Source organism: Histoplasma capsulatum, genomic scaffold, assembly GCF_000149585.1.
Source record: "Histoplasma capsulatum NAm1 scaffold_15 genomic scaffold, whole genome shotgun sequence".
Taxonomy (NCBI): Eukaryota; Fungi; Ascomycota; class Eurotiomycetes; order Onygenales; family Ajellomycetaceae; genus Histoplasma; species Histoplasma mississippiense.
This window is the reverse complement of record NW_001813968.1, coordinates 49,028-65,666: the sequence shown is the minus strand read 5'-3', so window position 1 is coordinate 65,666 and position 16,639 is coordinate 49,028. Positions and strand designations below refer to the sequence as shown.

The window sequence follows — 16,639 nt, the reverse complement described above, 5'->3', positions numbered from 1 at the left end:
GAGGATTCATCTCTGCTTGCTTTCAATCATTCAATCTTGTGCTGAAGCTGAGTTATTTTTAATTTCATACAAGTTTTCTCACTTACAGAGTCAGAGCCAGCACTCTGACCATCTGTATTGCCTGACATCTCATTGATGCCTTCAATTGGATTCTCAAATTCTTTGTTTAATTCATTCGATTCATTCAATTTATTTTACTTGTTTGATTTGTCGATCATATTGTCTGGTTCAAAGGCATCAGAGGTTGTCTTGTGATTTGTCACTGGTGTTGGCAAGAGTCCTCTGAGCTCTGATGTTTCATTCTCAGAAGTTTGTTAATCATCTCACCTGCTTTTTGAAAAAATGTACTTCTGCATCAAATCAGGCGTTGAACTCAATCTGAGATTAACCATGGATTAAATTATCATAAGAGCGTCTAGGCACGCGTTAATGAAGTGTGGAGATGTAATTAACATGTTATTTTGCAGCTTTTCATTGCGTAGAGGGCACTCATAACCTCATAGAATGAACATTGTTATGTATTAAAACTAACTAGCCGAGTAACAACTAAATAAGATTGGGGAGCACGTGATCTAAGGTAGCCGTAGTATCCACCGACATATCTTTCAACCCCGCCCGGGTTACAGTTGAACGTGGTTTATTAAAAGTTGGACGTGGTTTAAAAAAAGTGGGTCTTAAAAATAAATCTTGCTCAGCTCTCACTCCCTCACTAAAATGCATACACACTAAACATCTTTTACACATCCTCACTATATTATTAATCAGCTCTCATTTAGTCATTCTACTTCAATATCTGAGACACTTCAATATCTGAAAAGCAGTTATAAGCTAGAATTAGTGATTAACATTGATTAAGAGATAGAGCTTTGAGAAATAAGATAAAATCACTGTGCCCAATGCATTTGAAGATGTGTGAGATATGTATGAGACATGACTAGTGTATGTAGTTTTAATGGGGAGGTTGACATGGTTTATGGTCAAAACCACGCCGAAGGTTATTCCGGCCCGAAAAATTAACCATGTTCAACTTTTTATTAACCACGTTCAACTGTACGCCCAACCCCGCCAGTTGACACTTGATTTAAATTTTCTTAGTTGAGCTCGTTAAATAACTAGTCAAAGGAAATTTATACCTGAATTTTACCTGCGCGCCTTCGTTTTCTCCAGGGACGGGAAATAATTTGTATCCGCTTGTTTGGCCGGAGTAGGCGATAGAACACATAACAGAATGGCTGGGGATGACTTACAGATATTTGCACAGCGTATTTATTGTATACCTATGTATTTAGTTCTGTGTGGTGTTGCTCACTATTTTTACAGGACTTCTCACTTCGTGGCATCGATATCGAATCCCCATCTTCTTTCTCGCAGCTGTGGTTTCCATCGTCATATGGCTATCCACACGATCTCATAAACGCAATACTCCATTGTCTGACTCTCTTTCTCCCTGTCAAAGCGAGAAGCAGAATCAAAATGACAAAGCTGAATCCTGTCGAGTGGAATTGTCCTCCAAGAATGACCCAGCAGCTGCCTTTTTTCCCAATAGCGATCATTCAGGGTCCTCCATTGAAAGCCAGGTTAGGCAAGCTAAGCAATCTGCCAATGGGCCTAAGAGGGTTCATGGAAGCAAGCCAGTGAAGAGAGGCGCCAATAACAGAACCAATCCTGGAGAACTATCACGGGATATTAACATCCAGCCTATGGTATTTTACGTCTCGTTGACTGGCTCTACTGAAGCATATGCCAAATCATTTTGCCATAGACTACAGAAAGCCACCCACGCATTAATAGAGAATCATAGTAAAACCGCCATCCTGACTCCGCAATTACACGACCTGTCGTATATCGAGCTCGACGACTACTTCATCACCGCTCCAAAACCGCCAGACTCCGCTCCGAATACTCGATTTTTTTACTGCATTTTGATCCCGACGTACAACATCGATACGATGATTAATACGTTTTTGGGGCACTTGGATGACACACATAATGATTTCCGCATCGATACGTCGTCCCTGTCGGCGCTAGCTGGGTATTCTGTTTTTGGCTTTGGCGATCGTGAGGGCTGGCCCTCCGAGGAAGAAGGGTTCTGTTCTCAAGCAAGAGATGTAGATAGGTGGATGGCCAAGTTGACGGGCAAAAAGCGAGCATATCCGCTAGGAATGGCTGATGTGAAGGGAGGCAACACCCAAACGGTTTTGAATGATTGGTGTGACGGATTGAGCGGTATTATGTTCGACCTAATATCGTCTGGAGGGTTGGGCGAGGGTTTCCCTGGAAGCGGTGATCCCATTGAGAGTGACGAGGAAGATATTCATGATAGTGAAGAAAACGACGAGAATGGCCGGAGCTTTCGGAACAAGCGTAAGGAGGAGCAGATTGTGGACCTTGAAGACATTAAGTTCGGCGTTACCGACGGCAAGGGAACATCTGCTGATCGTCAACTATTGCCTATCGATTTCACGACACAGTCCCACCCTCAAGCTTCAAAACCTGTGTCTCAGCCTCAGCTTGAAATGGTGCCCACCTCGTCACCCACCTTCACCGCACTGACAAAGCAAGGATATACAATAGTTGGCTCACATTCGGGGGTGAAAATATGCCGCTGGACCAAGTCTGCTTTGCGAGGACGTGGCTCTTGTTATAAAAATTCTTTCTACGGCATTAAATCACATCTTTGTATGGAGACGACACCATCGCTCTCTTGCAGTAACAAATGTGTATTCTGTTGGCGCCATGGAACGAACCCAGTTGGAACTACCTGGCGCTGGAAGGTTGATCCCCCAGATCTCATTTTTGACGGAGTAAAAGCGGGACACTACAAGAAAATTAAAATGTTACGTGGTGTCCCTGGTGTTCGAGCTGAACGGTTTGCTGAAGCCATGCGTATCCGACATTGCGCCTTGAGTTTGGTTGGGGAACCAATATTCTATCCTCACATCAACGAATTTCTCGCCCTCCTTCACAATGAACATATTTCTAGCTTCCTTGTATGCAATGCGCAACATCCGGATGAGCTTGCGGCACTTCATCGTGTCACCCAACTGTATGTCTCCATCGATGCAAGCAACCGCGATAGCCTTCGGAAAATCGACCGCCCTCTTCATCGTGACTTCTGGGAAAGATTTCAGCGCTGCCTCGACATACTACGAGAAAAGAGATACCTCCAGCGGACTGTTTACAGGCTCACGCTTGTCAAAGGCTTTAATGTGGATGAGGAAGCAGTTGGATATGCTGACCTAGTAGAAAAGGGTCTTCCCTGCTTTGTGGAAGTCAAGGGAGTAACCTTTTGCGGAACAAGCACGAGTGCTAGTGCTGGGATAACTATGCAGAATGTTCCATTCTACGAGGAAGTTGTTGCTTTTGTCGTTGCATTGAATGCCGAGTTAACTCGGCGCGGCCTTGGGTACGGTATTGCGGCTGAGCATAAACATAGCTGCTGTGTGCTGCTTGCGTCAAATCGGTTCTATGTCAACGACAGGTGGCATACAAGAATTGATTACGACAAATTCTTCACACTGCTGGAAAAAGAGAAGAACAATGGCATATCATTCCGCCCTGAAGATTATATGAGGGAAACTGATGAATGGGCGTTGTGGGGAAATGGAGGTTTTGATCCGAATGATACTCGTGTTTACACTCGAGGAAAAAATAAGGCAAAGTTAAATGCCGTTCTGAAAGCATCGGAGCAAAATGCCACTTCTGTTGAAGGCTGAGGGGTTACAGGCGAGGCGATTCAAAGTATTTCTTGATCTGTGCATGAGTTTTAGTGACTTGTGAGATGTCGATTTGAGAATGTCGCCTTTTGAGGGTCCACGAGGGATTTCTCGCTAGCTCCCACTTTCTGTTGTATGAGTGAGGTCCGGAATTTTCGCCCCTTAGCCGGAGTATAGTACTGGATGTCCACTTAATGTGCGAATAGCGACTATTCTATCAGGCAGCCCCTGGCCCACCGCTTTGACATCATCGGGAGCTGAGGCTTCAAGGCCAATTTATATTGCGACCGTCGCATGCTCGTTAGCGACCTTTTCCGGAGAGAAGAAGTGGTGAGCGATGGAAGTTGTTATAACGATCAGCTTCGGCGACAACTTGGTTGCGTTCACGAGTCTCCATTATTGAAAGCGATCTCTCTTTGATTCGAAACCATGTGTAAGCAAACAGGAGAAATTACAATATTACCTGTAAATAGGTACAAGAGACAACCAATTTAAACTAACTTCTCAATCCATCTCTGCTTTTTCTACCCTCTCAACTATGCAAAATATTTAGCTCCGAGTTTCGATCGGTATATCCTTCCGCTAGCCCTGGTAGCACACTGGGCTCGCCACCATCCAAACTTCAAGCTAATAATTTTCTCGGAAGTTTTTTGTGAAGCGAGCCACTATGGAGCTGCGTGTGCTGCGTGTACTATTCAGGACTCTGGTCGGCTTTCTTCCTCGGTTTGGGAAGGACATGATGGGTATTATATATCAGCCCGAGGAAGATGACAACAATACTCCACTCAAATATCCATTATCGAGAATAGAGGATGTTAATCTTCATTCACACGGATGGCGTATTTGCGTCACTTTAACATGTTTCTGATAGACAGCTAGAACGCGCGATGATTGACAATTGACAGGCATGACGAGATTCCCATCGCGCAGGGTTCGAACGAACTTGAAAGGATGAAACCATGTATGATTATCCCATACTTGTAGGTATCTATATCTATTACCCAAACTGAACGCCTAATAACTTTAACTCCAATGCTAAATATATCAATCAATACACTGAAGACTTATGCTTGGATTCAATTTCGCGAAGATTCCAGAGTGAAACTTCTTCTCTTCCCGAGTGTTTATACCGAGATCAACGGAAAGAGCCTTTGGCGCAGCTCCCGCCAAAGGGCCTGCTGGGTTAGCTGGCCCCGCTCAACTGCATCGCGATTCTCATCTGCCCGCCGCAGCAAGTACATCATACATTCCTCTATGGTTCCCCCTACGGCATATTTAAAGACCTGGATATCCTCTTCCATAACGTTCTGGACGATAGGGATGTATTGTCAGTTTGCCAGTTTATCCTTTTTTTTTTTTTTTTTTTTTTTTTTTTTTTTTTTTTAATCAACGGCAGCCCTGAAAGAGCCCGTGGGGCCAAGGGGGGGCATTTACCTCTCTTTTCTGTATGAGATTCAGAGACAGTTCGTCAGCCATGCCCATCAGCTGAGAATATACAACTTCTGCCAGGGGTAATTGTTCTTTCAACTGTTCTTGCCGCAGCTTTCGCATCATTTCCACGCTTTGCGCATTATGGGTGGCAAGCACCAATCCAACTTTGGGCGCAGAGGGACCACTAAGATGCTGCGTTGCCAGCATGTGTGCGGCATCGTTGTACGCGCGGTCCGTGTCTTCTCTGGTGTCGTGAATCAAGTGGCGTGGGTCGCTTTTGAGGTATGCCCCGCGAACTAGTTTTACACCTAAAGTGAATTTGCTGGAGCGTGCGCGCTCGAGGTGTCTTGCAAGAGTTGCGGTGGACTCTTTTAAGTACCTGCTTCCAAGTCAGCAATGCGAAACCAGGCATTCGAATTCGAGCAGTGCAGTGAGGCCACGGACATTTGATACGTGTTGTACACGACCAATCTTCCATCTTGGTTGTATTTTTCCATGAGATCCATGGTCCACGAGTCAATTCCTGCTTGCTGGGAGTGATGCTCGGCATCGATTAGCAACCTAACCCCCCGGGATTTAGCGGATTCGCAGATCTGGGTTACAGCTTCTGCCATTGTTGCATCTGGTGCCATTCCAGCTTCGAGCAACCGTACACATTCCGGGCCTGCACCTGTGAATTTTAACGCAACGAAGTCATCGGGATTTGAATAGCGAACCCCTTTGAGGGTTCCATCCAGCCACTGAGCAACGCGGCCTTGATGCTCATGTCTAGCTTCGCTGGCATCTTCAGCGACATTCAAGAGATCTACCTCACGAGCATATGATATTATCATGCCCTTGAACCCAAGTGCCTTGAGGTCCTCAACTGTCTTCTTGATCTCGGTTTCCGTGCTCCCCGCACAGAACTGTGCGTAGAAGAACTTATCCAGGAAGAATCTCAGCAGCATATTGCCCGTCAGCATTTGGATGTTGCGCTGAGCCAGGGCCGAGGCAGCGTCCACGATATACGGATGTGACATGGCGGCCTGCATCACGATACTCCTAAGCAGCGCCGTCAGAGGCACCCGTTCCATGTCACGATGACGCATGGGATACTCGTTGGGAGTGACTGGGTGAGGGGTGTCCCATGTTGCGCTTGTTAGAGTCCGCCGTGGCCGGGAGGCAGGCAGATGGATTGACCGGGAGGAGGGGATTGGCCGTGGAACCATATATTTCAAAGCGGTGATGCGGCAGGGAGAGCAGAGGCGTTGATGGACCATATTTGAGAACTTAGGGTTGAATATGGGATGATGAGCAAAGAGCGAGAGAGTGTATGTGTGAGAGGGAGAGGGACTGTTGGAGGGATCGCCGTGACTTAGGAGTAAATAATAAGAAAATAAATAGTTAGCCCTGGGGGCTCATAAAGCTGGCGCTCCAAGTGACAACGATACGGTCCTTTCTCTTTCTCTTTTCTTTCCCTTTCCTTTTTGTTTTTTCTTTGCTTATTTTCTTATCTTTCGTGTCTCTTCCTTTGTTTTTCTGTTTTCGCATGAGGGGGGTTGTTGAGAAACGAGTCGATAACCAATATTACCCGGCTGGTCTCGTTTGGCAGCGGAATGGGGCCACTGTGTAGCATCGACTAGGCGAGTATATCCGAGAATATGCATGGAATTCCAGGGTGGGGTCATGTGACCCCCCCCGTTGCTGATCCGGATCTCTTAGCAATTTGTGAGTGGGGGTTACTGCGGGGCAACCTTGGGGAAGTTGTTGATTTTCCATCTTAGACCCCATTTCTCGATGGTACGGAGTAACTAACAGCAATATACGGAGTACTCCGTATGAGATGGTCGGTTCTTACGTTGTCCAGTGGTGTAGAGCAACCGGTTCTTGAAAAGAGCTGTCTGGAACCCTGCTCACCGGAGGCTTGGGTTGGGATCGCGCTATGGACAGCTTATCTGCTTAGCGGGAGGGGGTTGTAGCTTGGCGCTGGGCGTTGTCTGGCGCCCACACAATAACAGCCACTCCACTAAAAGCTGCACTGACGCAACAAGTCTGATAGAGATTCAAAGTCGAGCATGGGGTTGGATACTGGTTGAGAATATAGGGTCGGGTTGGTGAGCTTACAGGAATAAAGAGCCTCCAGTCTATGGCAATTTAATCAACGTTTTTCAGGTCTCGGGGGTTCCTTATGACGGCCTGCCTGGCATTGGGGATGGGCGACAAAATGGGCGGGGCCCGGCTATTTCCAAAATTCCGAGGCCCGTGTGCCAAGTAATTAAAGCTTTGGTGGTGCCCTCAAATGCCCGCATCCTCCTCCGCTACGGATCTTCCTCCATGACGGCTGTTCGGTTCTCCCAACCTAGTTACATTCCATAGCTATGTACGGAGTGTATATATATATATATATATATTTCCCCCTTCCCCTTGGTATCGTTTTTGCAGTTCTGTTTCCAAATCTTTGGCATCCATCCTCTTTTAGTATTATATCTTCCCCCCCGATACGCATCCATACGCGGGCATCATGCACAGGCTGTGTAGACGCCAAACCCTCTCCGCAATCTCTCGGGTTTCGCCGAAGCAAGCCCGTCCCATTGCTTCCACCCCACAGTTCGCTCGTAGTTTTGGCAGTTTCGCAGGCTTCAAAGTTCCCAGAGCTCGGAATGAGCCAAATGTAGGTCAACCTAGTGAGAGGGGAGCCCATTTTTAGAGAGAGTTGTTTTACATTTTTACATTTTTTCCCCATCGGCTAACTGAAGATTATCCTACATATAGCCACAATATGGCAAAAATTCACCGGAGCGACTGGGCCTAGAGAACGCCTTGAAGTCCATGAAGCAAAAACTCCCTCTCCAGGTCCCCGCTATGATTGCAGGTCAAAACGTGAGTTAGTTTATCATCGCTACGATAGCAGTAAAAAAATGCAAATAATAAGAATAATAAAGAAGACGAAGAAGAAGAAGATGAAACCTCCAATGGCCTCGTTTGCTAATCACTTTATTTCTTTCAGGTTAAATCCTCCAAACTATCGCGACAGCCAAACCCATCGGCGCACGCTGAAGCGGTGGCTGAATATTATAATGTTTCAGAAGGGCATGTCAGCCAGGCAATCGAAGCTGCCTTGAATAGCAAGCCGGAATGGGAACGGCTTAGTTTCACAGACAGAGCAGCGGTTTTCCTCAAGGCCGCTGATCTTGTGGCCGGCAAATATCGCTACGATATCATGGCCGCCACCATGCTCGGCCAAGGAAAGAATGCCTGGCAGGCGGAGATAGATGCTGCTGCGGAACTAGCGGACTTTCTTCGTTTCAACGTACAGTACGCCGAGGACCTTTATGCGCAACAGCCACAGCACAACTCAAACGGTGTCTGGAATCGTATAGAGTACCGCCCGTTGGAAGGATTTGTCTACGCTATATCACCGTTTAACTTTACGGCCATTGGGGGCAACCTGTGTGCTGCGCCTGCACTTCTGGGGAACGTTGTCGTGTGGAAGCCATCGCCGTCGTCCATGGCTGCGAGTTATCTCACGTACCAAATCTTCCTCGAGGCTGGCCTTCCGCCCAACGTGATTCAATTCGTGCCTGGCGATGCTGAGATGGTTACCAAGGTTGTGCTTGGTCATAAGGAATTTGCCGCGCTCCACTTCACAGGAAGCAGTACTGTGTTCCGCTCATTGTATGGAAAGATAGCTCAGGGGATTGCGAATGGCTCCTACCGGAGTTATCCTCGCGTTGTTGGCGAAACGGGCGGCAAGAACTTCCACCTGATCCACTCTTCCGCGGATATTAAAAACGCTGCCACGCACACTGTCCGTGGCGCTTTTGAGTACCAGGGTCAAAAGTGCAGCGCAACATCTCGCGCCTATGTTCCTCAATCCCGCTGGGAGGAGTTCAAGTCTTTGCTGGTGAGTGAAACTGAAGCTCTCAAGTCTGGCCCAGCAGAAGATTTTGGGAACTTTTCAGGACCTGTGATCCATGAGACGTCCTTCCAAAAACTTGCTGGAGTCATCGATGCTGCATATATGGACTCTAGCCTTCAATTGCTTGTGGGCGGGAAATACGATGGCAGCAAGGGGTATTTCATCCAGCCTACTATCTACGTCACGAATGATCCTCACCACAAACTCATGTCTACCGAGCTGTTCGGCCCCGTCCTAGTTATCTATGTTTACGACGATACTAAGGCCCCCGCAGAGGCATTTGAGAAGGTCTGCCAGACCATCAATGCTACCTCAGAGTACGGTCTCACTGGATCAGTTTTTGCTGTGAGACGCGATGCTATCCGGTACGCGGAAGAAGCACTGAGGAACACAGCTGGCAATTTCTACATCAATTGCAAATCGACAGGTGCTGTGGTTGGGCAGCAGCCGTTTGGTGGTGGACGCCAGAGCGGAACAAACGATAAGGCCGGCAGCGCGGCCATTCTTAGTAGGTTCGTGAGCATGCGGTCGATCAAAGAGGAATTCTCGCCACTTTCCCAAGCGACGTACCCGAGCAACGAGGTATAATAAAGCTCTTCATCTTTTCTATTTATGTTTCCTCCGATAAGTTGATGCTTCGTATGAAGCTGCGAACTGGGCATCAAGCTACTGACGGTTCGAGCCGGAGAGTCCCTGAATAATGGGCTTCAGATCCCTGAGCTGCTACATCGCTGTAGTAGGCTGAAATAATTGGGGGCATGGATAGTTATTGCACCCAAGATGTTTGGTACCAGATTGTAGATTGTGGTGATGTCTAAAAGTATTCTAGATTAGTTAGGAGAAAGGCGCAGAGTAGATGTGCTAATAAGTGAAGAAGTTGGTGTCTGACATTCGACACACTCCGTGTTCTTTAGGCCGTAGAATTTTTCAAGGAGGGTACGAATTCCACATCATTGCGATTGGGATATTTCCAATTCCAATTCCGCCCCCAAAACAAAAAGTAAGAAACAAGGCAAAGATTGGCCAAAAAGTGACGAGAGTGGGATTCGAACCCACGCCCCTTTCGAGACCAGAACCTTAATCTGGCGCCTTGGACCGCTCGGCCATCTCGCCTGGCCACAGTGACGCAATGTTATCATTTTTTCATTTCTACTTTCTAAATTCAATTCAATGTTTCATCTTATTTTATTGATTGTCACTGTGGTTGACGCTATTTCAATTGATTGATTTATTTGAAGGGTTTTTTGATTCTAAGCTGAAATTGTATTTTATTATACAGAGCAAAACGAAGTTTAAATATCATTGAGAGATAAAAGTTACTTTGCTTTGTAGCTGAAATAATTAAATGTCAATTTTTACAACAATGTGAGTTAAATGTGTGATGAGTTAGCACTCATTAATAGTTAACTTGCACAATCAACACCTCACAACTCTGCTGTAATAGACGCAATGGAAATATCAGACTCTGAATCACAAATGAACTCAATTTCTCAAATTAGACAATACAAGTACCTTCAATTGATTTTTATTGTCTATGTTAATAACTGCTGCAAATTTGAAAAGATTTGATCAAGGTTTGAGAAAGATGTTTGATGAATAGTGATTTGACATTTGTAAAGGTGTTTTCTTAACAATTCATCAAGTTACTTCATCAATTCTTGATCAAATTAGCTCAAATTTGAATCAGTGATAGATTTATTTAGTACTGATAATCTGTGAAAGTTTTATATAAATTGACTGACAATTCACTGAGTTATTCTTGATTCTGTATTTGAGAAAACTCTTATCAATTTTTGTGTTTCAATACATTCATGTCAAGTCTCCTCCGAGTACCTCTCAGCTATATATGTCTGTTAAGCAACAAAAAGATACCTTGGCACAATTGATTAGTGCACATCTCATCAATTCAAATCTCTCAAATTCTTCAATTATCTTTTAAATCATCTAAAAATAAACAAAATAAAAGTGAAAATGTCAATATTTGAAACATAGCTTGATCTCTACAAATAATTTATACATACATATATAAATTATTATAAAGAAAAGCTTGAAGAAAAAGCAAACTTAATCACTGAGATTATTTTTTCAAGTGTAAAAAGTTATATTCCATTGAAAAGAGTCTTTGAATTCTCTAAGCCTTGGTGGAATGATGAGATTTCAAATAAAAGAAGATATTTAGTGTCACACCCTTGGTTGTACCAAGGCCCAGTGACGGCTTCTCACGGCCCATCGCTTCCCCTCGGATAATCCCATCTATCCTATAACGTCACGCAGGTGTCCGAACCGGTTTCTAACCACCCTATGACATCATTCGGATGCAATAGAAGAGGATCCGATTGATGGGATATGAGAATCCTATTTCTATACGGGGTCAGTGAATTCCTTCTGGCAGATCAATGCAGCGCCACTGCGGAGTTGCTTCGGCTACCCTCGCTCATAGAGTGAGGGGAGGATGGCTGCCCGTTGTCTATATAAAATAGCTAGATGCTGGCTCTCTATTTCAGGAGCCAGCGATTCGTCTTTTATCTTTTGACAATAAGATACCAGAGTTACCACTGTCCTCATACAATATTCTTAGTGTGCTGAGTACCTCTGGTAGTTCAGTATTTGTATAGTATTTTACGAGTTCGCGGTTCAAGCGAGATAATCAAGCCCACCCATAAGGCTTTCCATTATATACCATCCCCCTCTGTGCCGCTGCCGAGTAGCAACCGCCTCGGCGCCGTCACATTACATTTAGCTAGAGTTAAAAGAGATTGGAAAGAAAATCTTGCCTCATTCGAGTATTTAAAAAATATTAGAAATGATTATTTCTCGACAATTAAAAAAGCAAAGACTGATTATTGGAATAACTTTTTAGAAAATGCTCAGGGAAAAGAGATCTTCAAAGCTTTCAGATATACAAAGTCTAAAACAATGTCTAAGCTACCAACATTAACTTATAATTTTCAGAATGAGGAAATTATAGCTAGCTCATTTAATGATAAATGTCAAGCTTTTATGAGAATATTATTTCCATCATTAAATAATTCAACTGAGGTTTGTTCTTTGCAAGAAGATAATAAATATGAACATGAAAAGAAATGGAAATGGCCTCACTTAACTGAAGATGAATTAAAGACAGCAATTTTTTCATCTTCAAAGGTCACAGCAGAAGGAGCTGATACTATAAATCATTTAATAATTCAAGAGCTTTATTCAGTAATAAGAGATGAGCTCTTTGAATTGTTCTCAAATCTTTTGAAATATGGGTATCATCCTAAGTGCTGGAGGCATGCTGTTGGAGTTATTCTGTCAAAACCTAATAGAAAACCAACTATTACTAAATCTTATAGGGTGATATCTCTGCTGAATTGTCTGGGAAAAATTTTGGAAAAGATAATTGCAACTAGACTATCTTTTCTATCTACTACTACTGATTTATTATATGATGATCAGATGGGAAGTAGAAAGCAAAACTCAGCAATTGATGCAGTTCTCTCTGTAATTCATGATATTTAACTTGCAAAGAATGAAAAAATGGTTACAACTGCAATGTTTATTGATATAAAAGGTGCATTTGATTGTGTTTCACTTTCTCAAATGATTAAAACTTTGATAAAACTGAGAATGCCAAAGTCTCTCATTAAGTGGGTTATCTGTTTCATGTCAAAAAAGAACTATTTAGTTGCTTTTTGATGGAATGAGATAACATATAATAGATATTGAGATAGGAGTTCCTCAGGGTTCCCCAGTCTCACCCATTTTATTTGTTATATTTATCAAGTTTCTGTTTATTGATAGACAAATGGCAATTATAGTGAGAACTCCAAGCTATGTGGATTATTTGGGTCTAGTTGTAAGATCAGAATCAATTGTAAATAATTGCAATTTGATTGAGCAAGCAGCAACTGAAATGATTGAAAAAGCAAAATCAAAAAACATCATTTTTGATATAGATAAAACTAAATTAATTCACTTTTATCCAAATTTCAGAGAAAGAGATACTGAAGTTAAGCTTTTAAATCATTCAGTTAAACTAAAAAATTCAGTTAGATGGCTTGGTGTCTGGTTAGATTCTCAGTTAAATTTTAAATCTCATGTTCATATCAATGTTGCAAGTGCTGAAAAAATCTTAAACAGTATTTTAAAACTTTCAAATACTGAGAGAGGCTTTTCTTTTCAAGCAATGAGACAATTATATATTGCTTGTATAACCTCTGTTTCAGACTTTGCAGTTCAAATATGGTGGAAAAATCAAAAGAGTTTTATAAAGAGGTTTCAAAAGCTTCAAAATTTAGCTTTAAGAAAAATATTGGGGGTATTTAAAACCTCTTCAATTAAAGCCATGGAGATTGAAGCCTCTCTATCACCACCACGGGTGAGATTTGATAAAATCTGTATGAATTATGCTCTTAGAATTATGAAGTTATATCCCAATCATTCAATTAGAAAAAGAGTCTCAACTTCTTTTCCAAGTGAATCAACTGGAGTAGATGTAAGAGATGGGCTACAAAAGTAATTACAAGAGTAGTGTGAAGTACGCACAAAGGATATTAAGAAGGTAGCAATCTCTATTGTTCAAAGCTAATCGCTGATCTCCTAAAATCTACGGATATCAGCGAGCATTATATAGATAATATTGCCATCGCCACGTATCTATTTTCTAATATAGATATCTCCGTTGCGCCTATTATAGTAGATCTGAATTGAGATGTAAGCAGCGATGTTGGAAATGGCTGCTTATATTCCGGTTGGTCCTTAAGACTCTACAAGGATCAAGCAGTAGGAGATAATACGGTGATATATCGGAGAGGATTCAGATCAAGTAGTTAGATATTGAGGGTGTAGAACGTAGGGGTCAGATTATAACAGAATGATCCGCTGGTCCTTAGAAGGTTGGACCAGCTGCTAGCTATATACACACAGTATTGTAAGCAGATCGAACTTGCTATGATGTAGATGGCGTAGTATGATACAAGTGGTAAGATAATGCCTTGATTTCAAACCTGATATGACGTTGGTGGAGCTATGTTCGGCGATGTCATATCCTGATATGACGTTGGTGGTTGTTATGTTCGGCGATGTCATATCTTTAAGGCTATCGCTAATTCCGGCCTAGCACTGGCACCTTAGTGCGGGTTTCTTACATGAGAGTCATATTTTAATTGGAATGAAATAAATTCATCTGATAGTTCAACATCTGTGCAAAGAAAGAAGATACCATCTCAGTTATTTAAAATTTGCTCCATAATTAAAAACAGTTTCTCTAGTTTAAATGTGGAGAAAGTGGTCTTTGAAAATCTCTCTCCTTAGAAGAAAGATCTTGTCAGTGTTATTGATTTAAATATTAGTCAACTTTCAAAAGAAGTTCAGACTGAACAACATCTAAATCTTTTAAATAAATGAGAAACAAAGCAATTCTTATATACATTGATGGCTCAAAATGTGAGAAAACAGGCAATCTTGGAGCTGGAATAGCATATTCAGAAAATGATAAAAACTATATTTTTGATTCTTGGCAAATTGGAAAAGAGTTAGAAGTTTTTAATGCTGAATTATTTGCAATTTGAAGCATTCAAATTGGTTGAGATAAAGATTAAACAATGGAAAAGATTTGAGCATATTTGGATATTCTCTGATAGTCAAGCTGGGCTTAAAAGGCTTCAAAGTAATAAAATCAGCAGTGGATAGTCAATGCTAGAGCTGATTTTGAAAAGTCTTCAAAATATTCAAAGAAAAATCTCACACAATTATTCTATTCATCTTCACTGGGTGCCTGCTCACATGGGTATATATGGCAATGAAATGGCTGATAAAGCTGCAAAAAAAGCTACTGAATTGGAAATCTGCTTTCAAAGAATTGTAACATGGGCTTATATTAAGAGAAAAATAAAAGAATTATGTTTGCAACAATGGCAAGATATCTGGTTTTTACAAAAAAAGAGTGTATATTATTCCAGGTTTGAAACTAAGCCAAAATGGAAAGCTTGCTCAATAAAATGTAAAAAGAAACTTTTTGCTACAATAAGGCAGCTAAAGCTTGGACATGGTTATTTTAAATCATATTTAACAAAGATTAGAAATGATTTAAGTAATTTATGTTCAGATTGTCAATTATATGAAAACTCAAAGCATCTTCTTTTACTTTGTACAAAGCATACAGAGTTAAGATTGAGATTGAGAGAGAAGTTTGAATTGACACAGTTAAATTTAAAACTTTTGTTCAATACAAAAACTGGAAATGAATTTTTGATTGAATATTTGAAAGAATCAAATATTGCTACAAGATTTCAATTGAATAGTTTGATCTGATAATGAATTCAATTTTTGTTTTTCTTTTTTTTTTCTTTTTTTTCTATGTATTTGCTTTAATTTTTTTTCTTGTGTTTATTTTTATTTTGTTACTTTTGCTTTGAAATTTATTTCATTTTGATTACTTTTAATTTTGACTTGTTTTGAAAAGTTTGATTTGTGAATGCTTTCTTTTCTTTTAATAGCTGCTGTTTTTTATACTCTTTATTTCATTTGTTTTGAATTGAATATATTGATCTGTTGTCATTCTTTTGACATTCTTTCTTAAATTGAATAGTTTGAATAGTTGTTTGATTCTGGGCTGGAATTCTATTATTGCATGTATTAAATTGACTTTGTATATTAGCTTATTCTTAAGTTGAAAAATCTTGGAGTATTTCATGTAGATGTTATAGTCACTGACTGCATACATCTATAATGGAAGAATAATAATAATAATTATAAAGCAAAAAAATGCAGATATAATTTTTTGATTTCTCATTTAAATATTCATTTCTTTGAAAACTTAATAATCAATTTATTAAAAGTTAGTCAGTAAAATAAAGTGATTCAATTTAAATAAAAAGAGATTTTATTTAATATTGAAAGTTTTTAATATTTTAAAAATATAATTTAAATTGAAATGAAACTTAATTTAAGCAAAAACTTTGATAAATTTTTTATTTAAAAAAAAGATAAAGTTTGAAAGAAATAAAGTATTTTCTCTGTTTTAATTCTTCATATAACGATGTGACGGTTAGGCGGCGGCCGGAGGCGGGTTTTCACTGCTGCTTTTCGGCCTTCTGCTAACCGCCCAACCTCAGTAATCACGTGAATCTATCCCCACGGCCGCGACCCTTCCCTCCACGCATGGCCACGATTTTTGTTCTGCATTTTGTGGCTTCTGGTCAATCACCCTCGCTCACCCACTACCCTTCTTTTGGGGGGAGGCCGTAGTAGACGCAATACTCAAACGGCTGAATACTCCCCCCAGGGCCGTATTGTTCGTTCAGCTTCCCTCCCCCAGCCCATGTCCCCATTAGCCTCCTCCTCACGCTCTTCTCCGGCCGCACCACGCTTAACAAGATAACATCTTGTACATGATCGCTCCCCAACCTTTATCGTACGTTCATACACGTCTTCCCTGATACAAAAACACCCTCTCCTGGGTTCATCTAAATAACGCGCCTTCGCTCTTTCAATAGCATTCTCCCTGATCCACAAATGCTGTTTCCCCTACCTTACGAAAAGGATTGATCGCGGGGAGCGCGAACCGCTCTGCCAAGGCTAAACGTATACGATGAAGGGCGTAGCTAACATG

The 16,639-nt window shown here is 41.7% G+C and overlaps 4 protein-coding genes and 1 non-coding gene across 5 annotated transcripts; 2 read left to right on the top strand and 3 right to left on the bottom strand.

Moving 5' to 3' along the window:
- Positions 1 to 1,228: 1,228 nt before the first annotated feature.
- HCAG_09003 (hypothetical protein) lies at positions 1,229 to 3,716 on the top strand (the record flags this gene model as incomplete). The annotated part of the gene is made up of 2 exons (XM_001536002.1): positions 1,229 to 1,262; positions 1,321 to 3,716. 2 exons carry the CDS (start codon positions 1,229 to 1,231, stop codon positions 3,714 to 3,716), a joined length of 2,430 nt encoding a protein of 809 aa, XP_001536052.1.
- A 301-nt stretch (positions 3,717 to 4,017) lies between these two features.
- Positions 4,018 to 4,113, bottom strand: HCAG_09002 (predicted protein; the record flags this gene model as incomplete). The annotated part of the gene is made up of 1 exon (XM_001536001.1): positions 4,018 to 4,113. One exon carries the CDS (start codon positions 4,111 to 4,113, stop codon positions 4,018 to 4,020), a length of 96 nt encoding a protein of 31 aa, XP_001536051.1.
- Positions 4,114 to 4,840: 727 nt separating this feature from the next.
- HCAG_09001 (predicted protein) lies at positions 4,841 to 6,406 on the bottom strand (the record flags this gene model as incomplete). Its single annotated transcript, XM_001536000.1, has 3 exons — positions 4,841 to 5,023; positions 5,151 to 5,443; positions 5,527 to 6,406. 3 exons carry the CDS (start codon positions 6,404 to 6,406, stop codon positions 4,841 to 4,843), a joined length of 1,356 nt encoding a protein of 451 aa, XP_001536050.1.
- A 1,241-nt stretch (positions 6,407 to 7,647) lies between these two features.
- Positions 7,648 to 9,633, top strand: HCAG_09000 (delta-1-pyrroline-5-carboxylate dehydrogenase, mitochondrial precursor; the record flags this gene model as incomplete). The annotated part of the gene is made up of 3 exons (XM_001535999.1): positions 7,648 to 7,797; positions 7,899 to 8,006; positions 8,134 to 9,633. The coding sequence occupies 3 exons, from the start codon at positions 7,648 to 7,650 to the stop codon at positions 9,631 to 9,633; spliced, it is 1,758 nt and encodes a 585-aa protein (XP_001536049.1).
- A 443-nt stretch (positions 9,634 to 10,076) lies between these two features.
- On the bottom strand, positions 10,077 to 10,158 carry HCAG_09430. Its single transcript has one exon. It is a non-coding gene; the product is annotated as a tRNA-Leu (tRNA).
- Between the last annotated feature and the right edge of the window lie 6,481 nt (positions 10,159 to 16,639).